Source organism: Salvia hispanica, chromosome 1 (assembly GCF_029641045.1).
Source record: "Salvia hispanica isolate PSC_SH4W2 chromosome 1, Shi_PSC_v1, whole genome shotgun sequence".
Taxonomy (NCBI): Eukaryota; Viridiplantae; Streptophyta; class Magnoliopsida; order Lamiales; family Lamiaceae; genus Salvia; species Salvia hispanica.
In genome coordinates, this window is record NC_142692.1 from 57,972,747 (window position 1) to 57,991,739 (window position 18,993).

Below are 18,993 nucleotides of genomic sequence, written 5' to 3' on the forward strand. Positions count from 1 at the left end.
ACCGAAACCGCCGGTTTTCGAACCGAAACCAAAACCGTGAAATAGCCTCACGGTTCGGTTCCGGTTCCATATTTTCCAAAACCGGAACCGGCGGTTTCGAACCGAAACCGCCGGTTCATGAACCGTGGGCAGGTCTAACGTAGGAGACGTCAGGTCTTAGTTTTGTTTGAGACTAAGTTTTTCTTCAAATTATTGGCTTTATCTTGTGTATTGCTTTGAGAAATACTCATACAATATGCTCTGCTGCAGCCATGAGTCCCAATTTTTGAGAAATTGTTGACCAGAAATCTGTACAAATATAAAGCCCCAGTTTTTGTGGACCCCATCTTTGCCGCCCAGTTTAATGAATTTTTGGTTGATCACATTTTATAATTCTTTGACTCATACCTTATACTCCCTCCGTCCGGCAATAAGAGTCCCATTCACCAACGGCACGGGTTTTAAGAAAAGGTTTGAGTGTGTAATAAATGGAGTGTGATAGTGGAATTTGGGACCCACTTAAAGTATTTGTTGATTACAAAGCTTATTCATTTTAATTTCTAGGACAGATTTGATTATTTTTTTTTTAATTTTCAAATTTAATATTTTTAGTTTTAAATTTATTATTCCTAATTTAAATTTCTGAAAAACTGAAAATAAGATGGAAAAACACAAATTAACACAAAAAGCTGGCTTCCATTTCACATATGTAGCGAAAACTGTTCAGATTACAAGGAGGGATTACAAAAAATTTCAGATTCCCTCTTAAACATTTTAGAGGGAAATTTGAACTAAAATTTGCCCTAAATTTCAGAATTTGCAGCACCCCTATAAATACATTAACAAGGCTGCATTTAACACAACCTCCACCAACCTCCCAAAAAAACAAAAAATCCAAACATTTTACATTACCATTTCCCTCAGAAAAGCTTCATCATTGGGATGGAGGAGGGGTCAAGACAGAGTCTACACTTAAGCAGCAGTAGGAAGAACTTGGTGGTGCAATTCCTCCTTAAGCATAGCACTGATGGAGTGCTCATAAAAGGGGCAGTGACGGAGGCGGCAGAGGAGTTTGGCATCAGTAGAAAGACTGTTTACAGGATGTGGAAGGCAGCAAAAGAGCAGATGCAAAGGGGGGAACCTGCACACATGGAAGGAAAAGTTAAAGGATATCAACATTCAGACAAGTTGGATCTAGATGAAGAAAAGGTTAGGAATTTATCTGTGCTTGAAAGGTCTTCCATTAGAAAAATGGCAAATAAATTGTCAGTAAGTAAGAGTACAGTTAGTCAGTGGATTAAGGAGGGTAAACTCAAGCCACATACAAATGCTATAAAACCTGCATTGACTGAAGTGAACAAGTTAGCTAGGTTGAAATGGTGTCTTAGTCAACTTCTACCTACCATATCTGCTGGTAGAGTTCAGTTTCAAAGCATGCACAATATAGTCCACATAGATGAAAAATGGTTCTTTATGACCAAGACAACAGACAGGTACTACCTCTTGCCGGATGAAGATGAGCTATATAGGGCATGCAAGTCAAAGAGGTTTATCACCAAAGTGATGTTCATGTGTGCAGTATGTAGACCAGTATTTGGCCCGGATGGCCAGACCAAATTTGATGGAAAGTTGGGTATTTTTCCTTTCACTGAAGTGGTGCCAGCAAAAAGAAAATCAAAGAATGGGCCTAGAGGCACACTTGAGACTAAACCAATTCCAGCAGTCAATAAGGATGTGATGAGAGACTGCCTAGTCCACAAGGTATGCTACTTTTCCCAACCTATCAGATCTTACCTGTTTATATAAAGATCATCATCTAGGAATATTTACTTTTGGTTTACAGATTGTACCAGCTATTAAGGCCAAGTGGCCAGATTGGGCAAGCAAAGAAATTTTCATCCAGCAAGACAATGCCACACCCCACATAAATAGTGTGGATCATGAATTTGAGGCTGTAGCAAATTCAGATGGATTTAAAATCCAACTGATTTGTCAACCAGCCAATTCGCCTGACACCAACATACTAGACCTTGGCTTTTTCCGGGCTATTCAAACACTGCAGCATGAGAAACCATGCTCTACTGTTGATGAATTGTTGGGAAATGTGTATAGCTCTTATGAAGAGCTATCACCACAGACCCTAAACAAGGTTTTCCTCTCATTGCAGGCTTGCCTTACTCAAATTCTGATATTCAGGGGTGGGAACAACTACAAAGTCCCTCACATTAACAAAGACAGGTTGGAAAGAACAGAGGGGCTGCCTAATGCATTGGATGTGGATGAGAAGCTTGTGAGAGATGTGTTGGAGTACTTACAGCTACCAGAGAACAATGCAGGTGGTGCATATGACATTGGACCTTTGTCTACTGCTTTTGGGTTCTAAATAGATAAGGGGATGCAATGATGTGTTTTGGAAATCAGGCCTTATATTTTTGGGTAGTAGGTGCTGATTTTTTTGTGTTTTGTATGTAGAAATAGTGCAAAGAACATGTAATGCACATATTCACTGATGTTTAATACCAAGCCCTCAGAAAAGCTTCATCATAGAGCAGGAATAGACTCCAAACCTCTAAAGGGGTGGCTGAACATTGCATAATTCACCATATTGCATAGATACACAAATCAAGCACCACCAAATCAATCCACAAGGCAACACCAACAGAACCAAGCACCACCAAATCAAATCACAAGCAGCACCAAATTGAACATTGCATAATTCACCATATTGCATAGATACACAATTCAAGCACCACCAAATCAATCCACAAGGCAACACCAACAGAACCAAGCACCACCAAATCAAATCACAAGCAGCACCAACATTACCATCAAAATAACCCCAACCAAGCCCTCAGAAAAGCTTCATCATGGGGCAGGAACAGCCTCCAAACCTCTAAAGGGGTGGCTAAATATTTATCAATCCACAAGACAACACCAACACATCCATCAAAGCAACCTCAATGCAGCAACATTACCCTCTGAAAATATTTCAGCATATGGCATTACACATCAAACAACAGATTTAATGCCTCCTAACCCAAATTGGGGGTGGCTAAACATTGCATACTTCACCTTGCAGAGACAGACACAAATCAAGCACCACAAAATCATATCCACAAGGCAACACCAACATATCCATCAAAGCAACCTCAACGCAGCAACATTAACCTCAGAAAATATTTCATCATATGGAAGTACACATAAAACAACAGATTTAGTGCCTCCAGCCCAAATTGGGGGTGGCTCAAACACAAGACAACCATAGCCCATAAAAACCCCAAAGCAATCAAATCTAAGAACCTCCAAACCCTAGATAGAGGGTGGTTCTCAGTAAACTCACAAATTCAGAGAAGATCCGCCATGCCAGGCAAGAGCATCACCAAGAAGCTCTTGAACCACTCCTCCTCCTCTACTGGACGCCTCCTCCGTCGCTTGGTGGCCGGAGTTTCAGGGACTACAGTTGGGAACGGATCGAGCTCCGTCAATGGAGATTCAGGGACAATGGTGGAGACAGAATCGCTCTCCCACCAAGAGCCCAGCTTATAGTCTGGTGTGTCGGGCACTATCAACAAATCGGCGTCCAGATCCTCCAGATCTGGCGATTCTGAGGGAAGGTCCATGAATTCGGACTCCATCTCCACTGGGATATCATCCCATGATGTCTTCCAATAGATTTCCCGATTTGGGGAAATCGGAGGAATGGGTGAAAGGAGAGACGGCGTGGGTGGTTCCATTTGAGCGCCGGAGGAGGTGATTTGGGTGGGAGGAGGAGGAAGCGGCGATTTAGGGTTTTTGAGACAGAATCGGTAGTGAGAGATGAGAGAGAGAGAGAGGGTGAGGAATTGAATGTGAATCGAGAATAGAGGATGGGTGAGGAAAATTAATTGTTGAATTATTTTTGGGCATGCCATTTTTGTAATTTAAGTGAATGAGTAAGGGTATTTAATTTATCCAAATATGGAAAGGGCAACCGGGACTCCTATTCGCGGACGTCCGAAAATGGTAAAACGGGACTCTTATTGGCGGACGGAGGGAGTATAATTTTGGTTTATGCTTTACAAGGCAATTTCGGACTCATAAAAAAACTGAACAACTACATATTAACCAATGGTTAAAAAAAAGAATTTATTACAAGTTATACCAAAGAGTAAATAATCTTGAGAAGTGTGATAATTGTATTGAGCAACGTGCATGCATCTGATCAATGTGAAATGAAAGGTGGAAAGGAGTCAAGTCAGTCTTGACTCAATCAATGCAGATTTATAGAAATGATATACTCCCTCCGTCCCAAGATAAGTGACCTACTTCTTTTGGGCACGAGATTTAAGGAATGATATTTAAATAAGTTAAAGTGGAGAGAGTAAAGTATGAGAGAGAGAAAAATAGAGAAGAGAATAGAGAATAAAGTAGGGGGAGAATGAAGTAAGAGAGATGATTTTTTGCTAAAAATGGAAATAGGTCACTTATAGTGGGACATCCAAAAAGAAATACAAGTCACTTATCTTGGGACGGAGGGAGTACTACTTGATTAATCAAATTAGTACTCCCTCCGTCCCAGATTAAGAGTCACTTTTTGCCATAAAAGTCCGTCCCAATTTAAGAGTCACTTCATCAAAATTACATACAAATACCATTATCTACATTAAAATAAATCAAAACAAAAATCAAAAGTCAAAAGGGACCCACCTTCAACCAACTCCACCATCTCACTTCATTTATTACACACTCTATCATCTCACTTCATTTATTACATACTTCACCATCTCACTTTATTTATTACACACTTCAACTCTTTCTTAAAATACGAGCCATAACAATAAGTGACTCCAAATGTGGGACGAAGGAAGTAACATACATTTAAACACACGTTCTAATTAAAATCTATAATCTATAATCTATAATCTATAAATCCATAAAGCCACAATTTGCCTATTCCCTTTTTCCCGCCAAAGTTCATAAGATGATACCCAAATCTTAGTTTAGAACTTTAATCATACCTAAAATATTATAATACATTCTTTTAGAGTGTCATTTAACACACATCAAATCGACACAAATAATTGTCCATAGACTACTAAACACACTGGATAATAACACATTTATTACAAAGCTGCCAATTTTATATATTGGATAATAGAGATGATAGTATTACAGAAACATTTATCAATCTTCGGCCATGTGCTCTGAATCAATACATTACAATTCTGTCAATCAGCCTGAACAATTGTACTTCAGGGGCTTGCGTTTGCGTATGAAATAAGCCTATCAGAAAATTATTGAAGGAAGAACTGAATTTATTAAAAATAAAATCCATTCAAAATGGAGGTAAAATAACTAAAACTTTGCCTATAAATACCAGCTCGCAGAAACGAGTGTGTGCATATTTTCAAAACAAGAAATCAACTTCTTTTTCAATTTGCTGTAAAAAAATTAATGGTTCAAATTTTAGAAGATTATGAACCTGTTTTAGTTGTTTTTTTTCTTTCAATGCTGTTTTTTGCACTGATGTAAATGTAAATGCGGTAGATAATTAGAAAAAGATTTACAAATTTAAGGAGAACAAGAGGAAGACGAAGATGTGTTCAAAAGGAGAACAGTCAAGATGAAAATTTTCAGATGTGGAAGAGGTAACTGGAAAAAATATTTTCGAAAGAGGTCAAAAAGTTGAGAAGAATATCAAAGAGAAATACCTGCAAGCAGACTAAACATTATAAAGGTAAAGAAAGATCATTTTCAAAGAAATAGAATTGAAATTATATAATGATCTCATTTCCACTACATTTCTATGAAAAGAAATTCATTATACTAACGCTTTTATTTGGGTAGAATCAACTGGAAGAATGGCTAAAACAATTACCACCATGACAGATTTCAGAACAAAATCATCCATGGTAAGTCCAAAAGGCAAAAATAACAACCCCACAAGAAAAAAGATTATTTGGAAGAGAATAAGGATGAAACAAGAATTTTTCAAATTGAAAAATTTTACGTATATGAATGAAAAATAAATGAGAATGTAAAATAAAAAAACTTAGCTTTGATCAATTGGCAGAGCACTTTGTTTGCCCTGATCGACATAGAGGGAATGTAGTGTAGATCTTGGTATATACAGTTTAGTGACAGGCACAAATAAACTGTTGATAAATAACAGTAGAAAAATGATAATTATCAAAAACTACTATGATAATCAAGAGAAATACGGAAAAAAAAAATCGGGTCAAATTCCTGCAAAAATTACAGTACAATTTATTGTGCAGGGCTTGATCGAAACTCCAAATAATAAAAGATTGAGTTGAAAAAATCAATATATATACAGATTAAGGGACGTGATCAAATGCAAACTCTAAATATTGTACAAACTCCAAACTATAATCTGGACCGTTAGAAAATATCAACAGATCATGAAATAATAGCAACAAAAAATGTCAATACAATGTCAACGGTTGATGTTGTGTTGAAATTGTGTTGACATTGTATTGATATTGTGTTGATATCATAATCTTGAAATTTTATACTGTGTTGACATTATGTTGATATTGTGTTGAAAAAGTTTGGAGTTTGTACAATATATGGGTTTGCATTTTATCACTACCCGCTACAGATTAAAATGTATATTTAAAAATTAATTTTATGATCGAGATGGGATCTACTTTAAATTGGCATTAGTTGCCCAAGTTCCATAAAAATACACTTTCTATTGTAGATATTGACTCCAAATATAAATACAGTAGAATCCCAAATAAAACGAAATACAACTAAATGAAAAATAATACCCTAATTAAACGGAAAAACAATTCAATATATAAAAAGTAAGTAATTTTATAGATCTATGTTTCTTGGCATTGTAATTTGCCAAATTATATAATTTGGGCGTAGATTTTGAAGGGATTAGTTTTATGAAAGACGAATGCAATATTTAACCAAAAATGTGTAAGGATTGATCAGATCTTGAAATATACTCATTCCATCTCAAGATAAGTGACATACTTTTTTTGGGCACGTGATTTAAGGAATGATATTTAAATAAGTTAAAGTAGAGAGAGTAAAGTATGAGAGAGTGAAAAGTAGATGAAAGAAGAGAGAATAAAGTAAGTGGAGAATAAAGTAAGAGAGATGACTTTTTGCTAAAAATGGAAATAGATCACTTATAATATGACACCCAGAAAGGAATATAAGACACTTATCTTGGAACGGAGGGAGTATAAAACTGAAATAGTAGAATGGAACTATTGAATCTACAAATCGTCTGGTGATGAGTGTGTGTTGTATACGGCTGAGGAGAGGATTTGGGCGGCGCTTTTTTCTCACTATAACCCTAGAAAGAAAAAAACTTGGTATATATACTTGCCACGGTTATGGGCTGGTTGGTGTTTCTATCAAAGCCCAAAAATGAGAAAATAATGTAAGCCTTTTACTTATGCACAGTAAAAAATTGTATTTTGACTTTATATAATGACCGTTTTAAGCGAAAGAAAAATGAAGATAGTGGACTTATTTTATTTATTTCTTTATTTCTCAATAAATTTAATATGAATGTATATTGGTCCACACTAATTGAATGAAATTATATGATTTCATGAAGTACTTATCATTTCTAAAATTCTAACTAATCTACACTAAATTCTGATTAAACAATACGAGTACTATTAATTAAAATTAAGTCTACAAAAATACATTTTAGTCCACATAAAGTATTACTTTTATATGGTTAGCTATCTACAAACGGAAAATTCAAGTCAAGAAGCCAAATATTATAAGACTAATTCAGTGGTTGTTTAATGATCCTCTCATTCTTCTTTAGTTTGATTAGTGCTTTCCTCCGAATTTCGAAATGTTTTGGTGTTACAGTGAAAAGAATAGTAGGCGAAAGGAAAGCAAAATGAATGCAAAGTATGAGCACTCACCTATTGGAACTGAATATCTCACCATCTCAGCTACCGGACATTAGCTCCAATGCCGCAAAAAAACAGAAAATAAACAGACATTTGCTCATTAACCAAATTTGTAAAAGAGTAATGTCCAGGAGTTGTGATCTTTTATAAACACCAGTTCCAAAACCATTTTTATGACTATATTTGAAGTGAAATGGAAAGAAACATTGTACTACGTTGAATAGAGAAGAACAAGGAAGGTTATATATTAAGCCCTCCAAACTCAATGGAGGACTAAAAGCTGGTGGTTAACAAAAAAAAATCTAAGTTTTGTGCAGATCTCAAAAAAATTAAAGAAAAAGGCGAAGTTTACTGAATATACAATGAAATTTGTGCAAATACAACGAAATTTTGTCCAATACACAATCCAACATTACAATGACAAATTGTACTAAAAATCCAATTTTTGCGTAGATTCAAAAAAATTGAGGAAATTGCGAATGAAATAAAATAAAATATACCGATATTGTAGATCAAATGTATTTTCTACGACCCCTAAGTCATGAAATAAAATGAAAAACATCGAATAGAAAATGCTCTACTTAGAGTGAGACTGAAAAGGTAAAAGTATTTTTTATAACACATGCATATTGATATTAGTGAATTATATAGAATTTGTATTCATTAAGTGAAAATTACATGACTCGGGAGCATAGCACGGATGTTAATACTAGTACTCATAAAAAATCAACACTTATTTGCTAGACTTGTCGTGAAGCTAAACTCATACGATAAATTAGTTATTGTAAATTAGGGATTTTGTGCGCAAATCATTATGAAAATAAAATTGGCTCCATTTCGTGGAAATGCTGGCGGGAGAATAATATTAAGAGGGGGAGAAGAAGAGAAAAGTCTGTCAATTTCTCTTCCAATTATGAAAAGGGTATACAAGTAAAATCAACAATTACTAAATCAAAAAATTTAAATAAACCGGTTTTTTTATGCTACTTAACCAGTTTATGGCTGGCCATAATATGGCCACGTAGCATTTCCCTTTTGGAAAATACATTCTATTTGGCAGACTAATTGAATTGATATAGAAGGAAAGGCAAGAAGGAAGAGCAAGAAAATGACGCTCACGGTATTTGCAGATCGTATGTCACAACCTAGCCGCGCAATTATCATTTTCTGCAAGTAAATTCTCCTTCTACTATACTCACCTTCTTTAAAAATTCAATCTTGATCTTTTTTATTTAGTTCGATTGATAAAAGAACTGATAAGCTGATAAACTGTTTGTTGAAGAGTAAATGGCATAGATTTTGAGGAGGTTAGAATCGACCTCTCCAAACGCCAGCATTTATCTCCTCAATTTCAAGGTCAAATCATATCCCCCAACTCAATTTTATCTGCGATAGATTTTTGTCTGACTATTTTCACTTTTATATTTTTTTTTCTGTTAAAGAAATAAACCCCATGAAAAAAGTCCCTGCTATAGTGGATGGAAGATTCAAGCTTTTTGAGAGGTGATTCTTTCTTCTTCTTTTTTCATTTATAAGAATGGTCTATCTATGGTTTGTGTTATTGATCTATTTGTTACAACATTTTGCTTTTGTGCAGCAAATCCATGCTGTAAATTTAATGTTTATTAAATTATGTAATTTTGTAAGCATCAAGAACTCATTAACAAACTGCAACTGTGTTTAAAAAATGTGAGGAGATTTCAAGTATTCTGGACTATTCACACACACATTTTTTGTTGTGTTTTGCAGTCATGCGATTCTGATATATTTGGCTTGTTCGTTTCCTGGAATCGCTGATCATTGGTACTTCCAATTCCCATGATTTTTACATATTTCTGGTACATGAATAAGATTGTGTCTAGAGATCCTATCTTGGTTAATGTAGACTTTATTTGTTGTCACTTCTTCGTGACGTTTCGTATTTTGTAACCCAACTCTTGGTCATTCTAGGTACCCTGCCGACCTGTTCTTAAGAGCGAAAATTCACTCTGTGCTGGATTGGCATCACTCGAATTTGCGTAGTGGTGCAGGTGTTTATACTGATCTCTGTTGTCTGTCTATGTTTTACCATGTTTCTGTTGCCATCGTTTATGTAGAAGCATCAAGAAATGATTTCTTATTGTATCATGCTAATACTTTCCCAATCAAGGAACTTGGACGTGCATAATAAGTGGTTTTCGGTTATCATGTCTAGGCTCATCAAATTGTTAAACCATAACCAAGAAAGAATTTGTATTAGCATCAATCCTGAATAGCCCTTCAATAAGTATTAAATAGCTCTAAACTAAGTAGTTAAGCCAACCGTTGATGCTATGCTGGTTGGTTCCTATCAGGGCCGGCTAACTTGTTGAAATGCTTGTGTTTCCACTTTCAGCTGGATATGTACTCAATTCGACACTTGGACCTGCACTCGGGTTGCCTCTGAATCCTGAAGCAGCAGCTAAAAGCGAGAAACTCCTTTCAGCATCTCTTGGAAAGATCGAATCTTTCTGGCTTAAAGGAAGAGGGCGTTTCTTACTTGGAAGCACCCAACCTTCTATTGCAGATCTCAGTTTAGTATGCGAGATCATGCAGCTTGAGGTAATGATATTATGTTTTTCTACGTGTTCAAGTTCTCAGAGAGACTAGAGTATAGATAGCAGTTTTGTGTTCGACATGGTAATATCATGTTGTGTTGCTGCTATTTATTATAATAATACAGCTTGTGGATGAAAAAGATCGAGAACGAATCTTGGGTCCCCACAAAAGAGTCATGAAGTGGGTTGCTGATACGAAGAATGCAACGAGTCCTCATTTTGACCAAGTTCATTCAGTCCTCCTCAAAGTTAAAGAGAAGCTGCAATCTAAGAAAGCAATAGGCGAGACGAGCCAAAATGTGCTGCCCTCTAAGTTGTAAAACCACCATGAAGAAGTGGACTCGAAGATGAGAGGTGTGCTGCGTCCGGGAAGCCATGTGACACCACTCAAGTTGAAAAAGAAGAGAAATTACCCATATAAGGAAGAGGATGTTTTCTATTGTAATTGACTCCAGAGTTGTTTTGGTTATATCAGGAATTTCCCAATGTGTGACATGAGATCCTTGCTGTGTTGGTATATATATGACTTCCCTTTGTAAAAGAAATACTACTTGTATGTAAGTTTTTAGCCAACTGAAGCACGAACATAAAACAATAATTTGTGGCCAAATTTCCAAGTCAAACATAACTTCATGAGCTTTGTAACATAACTTTATGAGCTTCCAGCAAAACTCTTTCAAACCTAAAAGAATAAAAACACAAAACTCCATTTGCTCATAATTTCAAATCATGATCATTCAGAGGGAGGAGGCTTTGCTTCAAGGAGTCCACAGTGAACCAAAACTTTAGTTATCTCCAAATAAAAATAATAATATATGAAGCATTTACAAGAACTCAGGCACCTCAAGGAGATATGCTGCTGCAACTCGAAAAATACAGTAATTTGTATTTACACTATCAACCAAGACTCACTACGAAGAAAGTGCAAGCTCAGCCCAAGCCAGAGAAGACGCCTTCATCTCAGCAGCTACAGATGTGTCGACGCCACTCTCCAACATCATACACAGCTCCACCATGGACGTCCTCGTGCTCGTGCTGGGACCGATGCATAGGTTCACAACGTCACACACCACTTTCAGATCCTCGTTTCTGAAATGCTTCAGCTCAGGATCCACTACTTGCGAAATCACTTCAGGCGAATCCAGATACTCCTTAGCCTGCATATACAAGGCAAAGGTGCTTCCTTTAGAAAACTGAGACAACGAATTTCAAGTGAGACGAGCCAAAGAGGCATGTACCCATTCCACCAAGCATCCTTTATCTTCGCAATATGGAGGCCTCCCACTGACAATTTCAAGTAACAGAATCCCGAATGCATATACGTTTCCCTGGATATCAAGATGACGCCCTTCCAAATTATTTGGGAGAATACAAACTGCACCCTCGTTGCTAATGGTGCCCGAGCTTTTCTCTGATCTGGAAAGGACTGTCTTCCAGCACTCAAAATCAACCAGCTGCAGAAGGAGATGAGACTATCTACTAAGAACTTTGTATCTTTTAATGCGATTATTGACAATTTATCTAGCCTTACCTTGGGAGAAAATTCATCAGTCAGATAGATGGAACTGGAATTCATATTAGATATTGTAAATGGCGGGTCGAGTTCAGTGTGAAGATACTTTAAACCACGGGCAATGCCGATAAGAATCCTCATGCGCCGAGTCCACGAGAATTGGCAGGCTTCTCCATCTACAATTAATCAGAAAGTATCTGATTTCAGCTGTTATAACTAAACAACGATGAGCTTCCAAATCGAGAAAAGACAAAAAGAAAGATTACATACAATGAAGGTGCTCATAAAGTGTTCCATTTGATGCATAATCAAAAACCAGCATCCTTGTAAACGGCTTGCTTTCCATGCAATAGCCAAGCAATTTACCCACATTCTCGTGATTCAATCTTGCCAACCCGGCCACCTGAATCATGTAATATTAGTCTTTAAGCATATTTGCAGAAAGAAAATCTCATAGATTTGACAAAGAGCCCTAAGCAAATGTACTTATGATAAAACAGAACCTCTTTCTGAAAAGAAAGCTCGAGGTCGCCTGACCACTGATCTTCTTTAATGCAAAGGGATATCACAGCAATCTCTGGCCCACCTTTCATAGTGCCTTTATATACTAAGCTATCCGGAGACGAGCCGATGATGTTGCTGAAATCTTCACAGGCTATTTCAAGTTCCTGTCTCTTGTACCTTACTACATCCTTCAGTTCCTCAGAATCTGCATAAGCCTTTCATTGTAGGAGATTGACAGTTGATAAATAAAATTTCTCCTAAGCTAAAACTGACCTATATAGTTCACTTATTGGTCACTGAGGGAATAAAATTTCAATCGCTGCAAGTCAGATTCGCAGAAAACCAACCTATATAAATTGAAATGTTGTCCTTAGCACTCAGAGACTTCTTCCACGGGATCATGACAGAGTGTCTCTTCTTCCACTTCTGGGAGGCCACGAAAAGAGCAATGACAAAGAGCACGCCTACTATAGTTCCAGTACCAATTTCAAGAGCCAAAAGCCACAAAGGTTTTGATTTATTAGTTTGGCTCTTTGCTACCTCTGCTGTAGGCAGGTGCTTTGGGTTACCTGAATGGCCTTTCGCAGGTTGCGCACCACCCGCTATAGAAAATTTTCCATTATTAGCGTCAGTACTCCTTGCATGATTTAACCAAGTTAAACAATATACGTAACATAAGCTTTTAACAATTGATGAAAATTACTATGATTTATGTTTTACAACTATGAGACAAGCATGTGCTTAGAAACGGTATAAAGCTGGGTTACCTACCACATAGTGCAGGAGATCGTTGCTTCACGTCTTTGTCTTGAAGGCAATTTCCCTGGAAACTTGTCCTATGATAAATATATTAGATTCTTAAGTACATTGAACAAAAAAGTAAATAAATAATGCTCCTTCCAATCCCAACGAAGATGACCCACTTTATTTTTTTTGGTTTCTCCCAAGTCCCAACAAAGATGACTCATTTCTAAAAATGAAATCAATATTATCTCTACTTTATTCTTTCTCCAACTAACACAAAAAAAAAAAAAAAAAAAAAAAAAAAAAAAAAAAACACTGCATAAAATCTATGTAGAGCTGTCCAAGAAAGGGGTCATCATCCTTGAGATGGAGAGAGTAAAATAGATGAAAACTGAAGAGAAAGGCAATAAAGTTGCTAACATACCTAGGAAGATATCCCAAGCATTTAGGTATGATTCCAACCAAAAAATTGAATGAGAAGTCGGCTACTATTAGTTTGGAGGATCGACAAAATCCAGTGAGCCGGCTGTTTGATGAAGGCCTAATATAGTTATATGTTAGGTGAATTGTTATCTGAGTTAGTAGTATTTATGTGTAACGACAAAACAAATTATCAGATAGAATGCTATTGAAAGTAAATACAGTGAACCAACTAACAAATTGAGACATAAGTTACTGGTCAGGCATCATTCTCCCAACCTCAGAAATGAGTTGCTCGAGTTTAGTTTAAAGACAATTTTGGACAACCATATAAACATATTTAAATGAACTATGTCAATACCTAAGAAGTTGCATTTTCAATTTTCATCTCTCAGAGAAATAATATTGCCATCGTATTAGATAACATATGCATACATGCCCTAATTAGCACGAGCACATCTTAAAAGTAGAGAATCTGCCAATTCATGCGAGCACTTTAACCAGGTATTGCAAGACAGATTAGTAAAGAGAATCACAGGCACATAAAGGAGCTTTATTCTTACATTCCACGTGTATCCGAGATAGAATCTGAACTAGTAGCAGGCAGAATTCCTCCAAGCTTATTCCTATCCAGTCTAAGCTCCTCAAGATATTCCAAGTTCCCAAGTTCAGGAGGCAACTTCCCCACCAATCCATTAGATTGAAGATTTCTGTATAAATGGAAGATGGTCAATGCTAAGAGAAAAATAAAGGCCATGAAACAGAGGAAGAACACCACAGATACACTGATGTCAGCAGCCATATTTCACTAACATTTTCACGATGCTGCTTATGTTCCCAAACTCAGGCGGAATTGCTCCTGTTAGCTGATTCGAACCCAAGTCCAAAACCTTGAGGTTTTTCAGCATGCCTATTTCCTTAGGAATTGCACCAATCAACAAATTTCCATGCAAAATTCTGCCCATGAGCGAGATACATACAATCAGCCTATATATTAGCCACAATAGCTAATATTCTACATTTTGAGAAAATAAGAGCTTACAATTCTTGCAAACCCGAGAGCTGGTACAAGTCAGGTGTAATAAACCCCTTCAAAGACTTTCCAGAAACATTACTGCAAACCCGAGTAGCCCCATAAATGGCAAGTTATGCTGTGCACTACGATTACTTATCATGTTTCCTATAATTATCTACACCAACACTATAAACCGATCATTTGGGCAGAAAAACTTACAGCTTTATCACATGATCTCCACCAACGGAGCAAGCAATGAAAGGCCAACCACAAGGATCGGAGTCAAGAAAGTTCCAATTCGACAATACATGTGAGGGATCCTCCAAAATCTCTCTCTTGAAGGAATTCAAAGCTTCAACTGAACATTCCCATAATTATAATGTAAGGCATAAAATATTCACTGCATTATTCAGCTCAGCTGCTACCACACTCTAACAAACTCATTATATTATCTAAGAACAACTACAACCCAAGATCTATCAATACAAATCAAATAATAACCCACATTTCTTCAGAAAAATCAATCAATATCCCAATTTTATTTTCCAGGAGTCAAAAAGTAATTGAATAAATGGAGTACTATACATAGCAGTTCAATCAAGAATCAAGATCTGTTGATCAAATTAGATCAAGAATTAACCTTCATTTTGGGGGAATGTGGCGCAGTCAGCGAGAAAGAGTCCAAAACATAAAAAAAGAAGTCCAACTCCACATGAAATAGACCATCTCATCATTGAAGCTGATTATACACAACACAACACACACTTATGTTCGTGACAAAAGCCAGCGTAGAAGAAGTGGGCTGGGCTGTTGAAGAACAGACCAGGCCAAATGTGCACAGAATTTAGAGAAATACTAAAAGAGAAGACAAGAAGAAACCAAGATTCTATCTTTATTCTACGCGGAGAAAAAAAGAGAGGGAGGAATCTGGAATTAAAATCAGCAACAAGGGCGAATGAGAATGTGAAGTTCGTATAGAATTAAAACACAGCCGCATTCAGCGAAGTGTTGAAGTTGGACAGTGAACTCTGGATTGTCTATTGCACTATTTTCTTCACCGAAATGCCTGCGGTTTGTTTAATTTAATGTTTGGTGAATAAAGAAAAAGTACAGATTGTGATAATGACCGATTTACTATCCCCTCTGTATAGAGTCATTTTGTCATTTTGTACTTTCCACTGTAATAGAGTTATTTTCTTTTTAAGTAAAAATAACACATTTTTTCATACTTACTTTACTCTCTCTTACTTTATTCTCTCTTCGTCTCTCTATCTTTTTCATTTCCAACTTCACTCTCCTTTACTTAATTCACCTAACACAATTTTTCTTAATCTCCGTGCCAAAAAGAAATGTCTACATTACTATGAAACGGAGGGCGTACTCTATTCTTTTTTTCCTCCTATTAGCATGAGAATTTTATCTATTCATTTTATTTTATTAGTAAAATGGAGATGGAATAAAATAAATAGAAAAAAATTGATATTTCTTCCGTCGATATTAGATGGCACACTTAGATAATTGCATGGATTTTAAGAGATGTTGTTTTAAGTGTTAAGTGGAAAGAGAAAATAATATATTTATGTTAATGTGATTTCCAAAAAAAGAAAATGCGACATCTTTTGCGGGACAAATTAAAAAGGAAATTGTGACATCTATTATGGGATGGAGGAAGTACTTCATTCATCCTAAGGTATTTGAGTCATATTTCTTTTTAGGTTGTCCAAGGTAGTTGAGTCATTTCCTTTTTGGTCAAAAACTTTATCCTCTCTCATACTCCCTCCATTCCATAGTAATGGAGACGTTTCTTTTCGACACGAAGATTAAGAAAAATTGTTTTAGGTGAGTTAAATAAAGGGAGAATAAAGTAGAAAATGAAAAAGGTAGAGAGATCAAGAGAGAAAAAAGTAAGAGAGAGTAAAAATAAGTGTGGAAAAATATGTTAACTTTTACTAACAAGGGAAATGACTTTATTACTATGGAACGTACTAAAATGAAAAAATTAACTCTATTACTATGGAACGGAGGGAGTACTTTACTCTCTCTTCATTCTCTTACTTTTTTCTCTCCTTTATTTTACTCTCTCCATTTTAACCTTTAACACATCAATTTTTTAAAATCTCGTCCCAAAAAAATGCTCTAAAGTACTTAATGACGGAGATAGTATTATTTTTATTTTAAATATGTAGTAGTAGTATTACTTTTTTTAGTGGGACAAGAGGAGAGAATACTATTCCCTCCGTTCCACTATAGCAATCTCAGATTTCTATTTTAATCTGTCCAATCGATTAGAATCTTCTATAAATGATAGTAGACTCTATATTTCACTCATATTTTATTATAGAACTAATAGTAAAATATATAACAATAAAATCACAATTTACTATTTTTTACACTAACTTTTCTTTACATTTTTTTTAAACTTATACACAACTAAACTAAGATTACTAAAGTGGAACTAATAGAGTAATACTTAAGTTTTAAATACAATCAATCATAAAATCATCACTTGACAAGTATTTTGTGATTTATTTCTAAAAGATTAGATGGTTATTAATTATTAATTTTTGTAAACCAACTTTTATAAAAGTATGCTATATTTAATATGGAATGATATTGGTAAAGCGCTTTCATTAGTCACAGTGCATTGAATCTTATTTAATAATATATTAATTCCAGGTGAGTGACATTTAACAAAACAGATAATACAATAAATGCAACCTTTGGAAAATCTAGCAAAATGCGATAGGAATGGTTATGCAACATAGAATTACTGTGGCACATGTATGTTTCTAAGTCTAACTACGTAACAATATTAAAATGACACTTTTACCGACAAAATTGGAGGTATTAAATTTGTGTGATTTTCTTAATTGCAATTATTTTTGAAAAAATATTTGAAAAGGTACATTATTTGGAAATTAATCATTACTATAATTATAGGTACTATTATTATTATTACTACTTTTTAATCATGCCGAATTTTGGAGTGATTTATTAAAATGACATTAATGCTACGAAACTTTTATAAAAGTTGCAAAAATGGTTTTGATTTATACTTTTGTGCTTAAAGACGCATGTATACAGGGCGGACCTATATAGAGACACTGGGTTCCTTGAGACCCCCAACAATTTACGTTTTTACTATATATAATATATATTAATAGATGAAAATATAAAATGGAATGTAGCGATAGAGATGCCCAAAGTTTTTGGTTCCGGCGGTTAATTGCGGAATCGTAACCGCCGGTTCCGGTTTCAAACCGTAACCGTAACATTTTTTATGAACCGGAACCGCCATATTTAGAACCGCAGGCCAGTTCCGGTTCAAGATTATGCGAACTGAAACCGTGACCGAACCGCCAGTTAACCGGCAATTTCACGGTTCCGGCGAGGTATTTGAGGCGTCAGCCGTTGGCAACCAAGGAGCAGCTTTTTCAGACGGTTTTTTGACTGAAACCGGCGATTAACCGCAAAAACCGGCGGTTTCCCGGTTCCAGTGTGGAACACAAGGCTGACACATTGCAGCGCCGATTGAATGTTTCATGCAGGTGGTCAGACGTTTTTACAGGCGGTTTGTTGACCAAAACCGCCGATTTTGTCCGATTTTCAATTTTTTTATTGTATATTTTTTAATTCTGATTTTGAATTCAAATTGATCCATTCCCCCCTCTCCCAAATTTTTATCTATAAATACCCCCTTCTATCCTCACTTACATTCACCCCATTCTTGTGTTAACAAGAGTTTCTCTCTTCAATCTCCCAATTCTCTCTCTTTGTCTCCCATTTCTCATTTGTGCTATTGTGCTTACATTTGAATTATTCAAGTGCTACTCTTATATTACGCATTGTTATACTTGTTTCATAGTTTTATAAGTTGTCTTTCTCAATTACTAAAACAAAAAAATATACTATCAAGATGTCTTCATCCCGAGAAGGTCGTGTTGATAAGGGAAAGGGAAAGTCCAAGTGGCCAAGTTGAAAAACCGTTATTGATGAGATTTCTCAAAGGAACATGGATATGTGGCAGGTTAATATTTTTTATCTACTAATATTATTAATTATGAATTATATTACATTATTGTTCATAATTCTATTTGATATTTACACTACAAATATTATTTTGTAGAATCGAGAAGAGCAAGATATGGCCAATGCTATTGCTTTCTCCCGCTCTCAATCCCAAGGCGGACGTGGATATGGTGGTGGCGATGCTTATGTTGGTAGTGGTAGTGGTGTTCCCGGTCCCGGTGCCTATTCTCAACAAATTTCAACCCCGGTAAATCTTGATGACGATGATGATGATGATGACGAGGAGGAGGAGGAAGAGGCGGGAGAGGAACAACAACAAGA

General features: G+C 35.9%; 3 protein-coding genes and 1 long non-coding RNA gene across 7 annotated transcripts; 2 read left to right on the forward strand and 2 right to left on the reverse strand.

Moving 5' to 3' along the window:
* Positions 1–655: 655 nt before the first annotated feature.
* Positions 656–7,284, reverse strand: LOC148934197 (uncharacterized). Its single transcript, XR_016136409.1, has 2 exons — positions 3,320–7,284; positions 656–1,120 (listed from the first exon to the last, which is right to left on the reverse strand). It is a non-coding gene; the product is annotated as an uncharacterized LOC148934197 (long non-coding RNA).
* On the forward strand, positions 922–2,488 carry LOC148934198 (uncharacterized). Its single transcript, XM_089067028.1, has 2 exons — positions 922–1,740; positions 1,823–2,488. The coding sequence occupies exons 1-2, from the start codon at positions 922–924 to the stop codon at positions 2,360–2,362; spliced, it is 1,359 nt and encodes a 452-aa protein (XP_088923154.1). The 3' UTR covers positions 2,363–2,488.
* A 1,614-nt stretch (positions 7,285–8,898) lies between the features above and the next one.
* Positions 8,899–10,992, forward strand: LOC125222422 (glutathione S-transferase T1-like). The gene is made up of 7 exons (XM_048125015.2): positions 8,899–9,044; positions 9,154–9,227; positions 9,314–9,374; positions 9,621–9,674; positions 9,822–9,901; positions 10,246–10,451; positions 10,573–10,992. Exons 1-7 carry the CDS (start codon positions 8,980–8,982, stop codon positions 10,765–10,767), a joined length of 735 nt encoding a protein of 244 aa, XP_047980972.1. The 5' UTR covers positions 8,899–8,979; the 3' UTR covers positions 10,768–10,992.
* Positions 10,993–11,220: 228 nt separating this feature from the next.
* On the reverse strand, positions 11,221–15,702 carry LOC125222421 (putative LRR receptor-like serine/threonine-protein kinase At1g63430). Of its 4 annotated transcripts, none has more exons than XM_048125013.2 (14): positions 15,284–15,702; positions 14,863–15,001; positions 14,671–14,742; positions 14,442–14,585; positions 14,192–14,338; positions 13,633–13,749; positions 13,236–13,300; positions 13,034–13,066; positions 12,812–12,931; positions 12,464–12,669; positions 12,231–12,363; positions 11,979–12,136; positions 11,686–11,901; positions 11,221–11,604 (listed from the first exon to the last, which is right to left on the reverse strand). In XM_048125013.2, the coding sequence occupies exons 1-14, from the start codon at positions 15,375–15,377 to the stop codon at positions 11,359–11,361; spliced, it is 1,890 nt and encodes a 629-aa protein (XP_047980970.1). In that variant the 5' UTR covers positions 15,378–15,702; the 3' UTR covers positions 11,221–11,358. The 4 variants fall into 4 exon arrangements, with proteins under 4 accessions (XP_047980970.1, XP_047980971.1, XP_047980969.1 ...); XM_048125014.2 differs by having other exon boundaries at positions 12,812–12,890; positions 13,005–13,066; XM_048125012.2 differs by having other exon boundaries at positions 12,812–13,066; positions 15,284–15,701.
* Positions 15,703–18,993: the final 3,291 nt, after the last annotated feature.

Excerpts from the sequence above, each read along its gene's own strand:
- LOC148934198 (XM_089067028.1), top strand. The coding sequence starts at position 922 with ATGGAGGAGGGGTCAAGACAGAGTCTACACTTAAGCAGCAGTAGGAAG. Across the intron at positions 1,741-1,822 it reads GAGACTGCCTAGTCCACAAG|ATTGTACCAGCTATTAAGGC; the intron begins GTATGCTACTTT and ends TTTGGTTTACAG.
- LOC125222421 (XM_048125012.2), bottom strand. The coding sequence starts at position 15,377 with ATGATGAGATGGTCTATTTCATGTGGAGTTGGACTTCTTTTTTTATGT. Across the intron at positions 15,002-15,283 it reads CACATTCCCCCAAAATGAAG|TTGAAGCTTTGAATTCCTTC; the intron begins GTTAATTCTTGA and ends GGGAATGTTCAG. Across the intron at positions 14,743-14,862 it reads GGAGATCATGTGATAAAGCT|TAATGTTTCTGGAAAGTCTT; the intron begins GTAAGTTTTTCT and ends TCGGGTTTGCAG.
- LOC125222422 (XM_048125015.2), top strand. The coding sequence starts at position 8,980 with ATGACGCTCACGGTATTTGCAGATCGTATGTCACAACCTAGCCGCGCA. Across the intron at positions 9,045-9,153 it reads GCAATTATCATTTTCTGCAA|AGTAAATGGCATAGATTTTG; the intron begins GTAAATTCTCCT and ends TGTTTGTTGAAG. Across the intron at positions 9,675-9,821 it reads CCTGGAATCGCTGATCATTG|GTACCCTGCCGACCTGTTCT; the intron begins GTACTTCCAATT and ends TGGTCATTCTAG.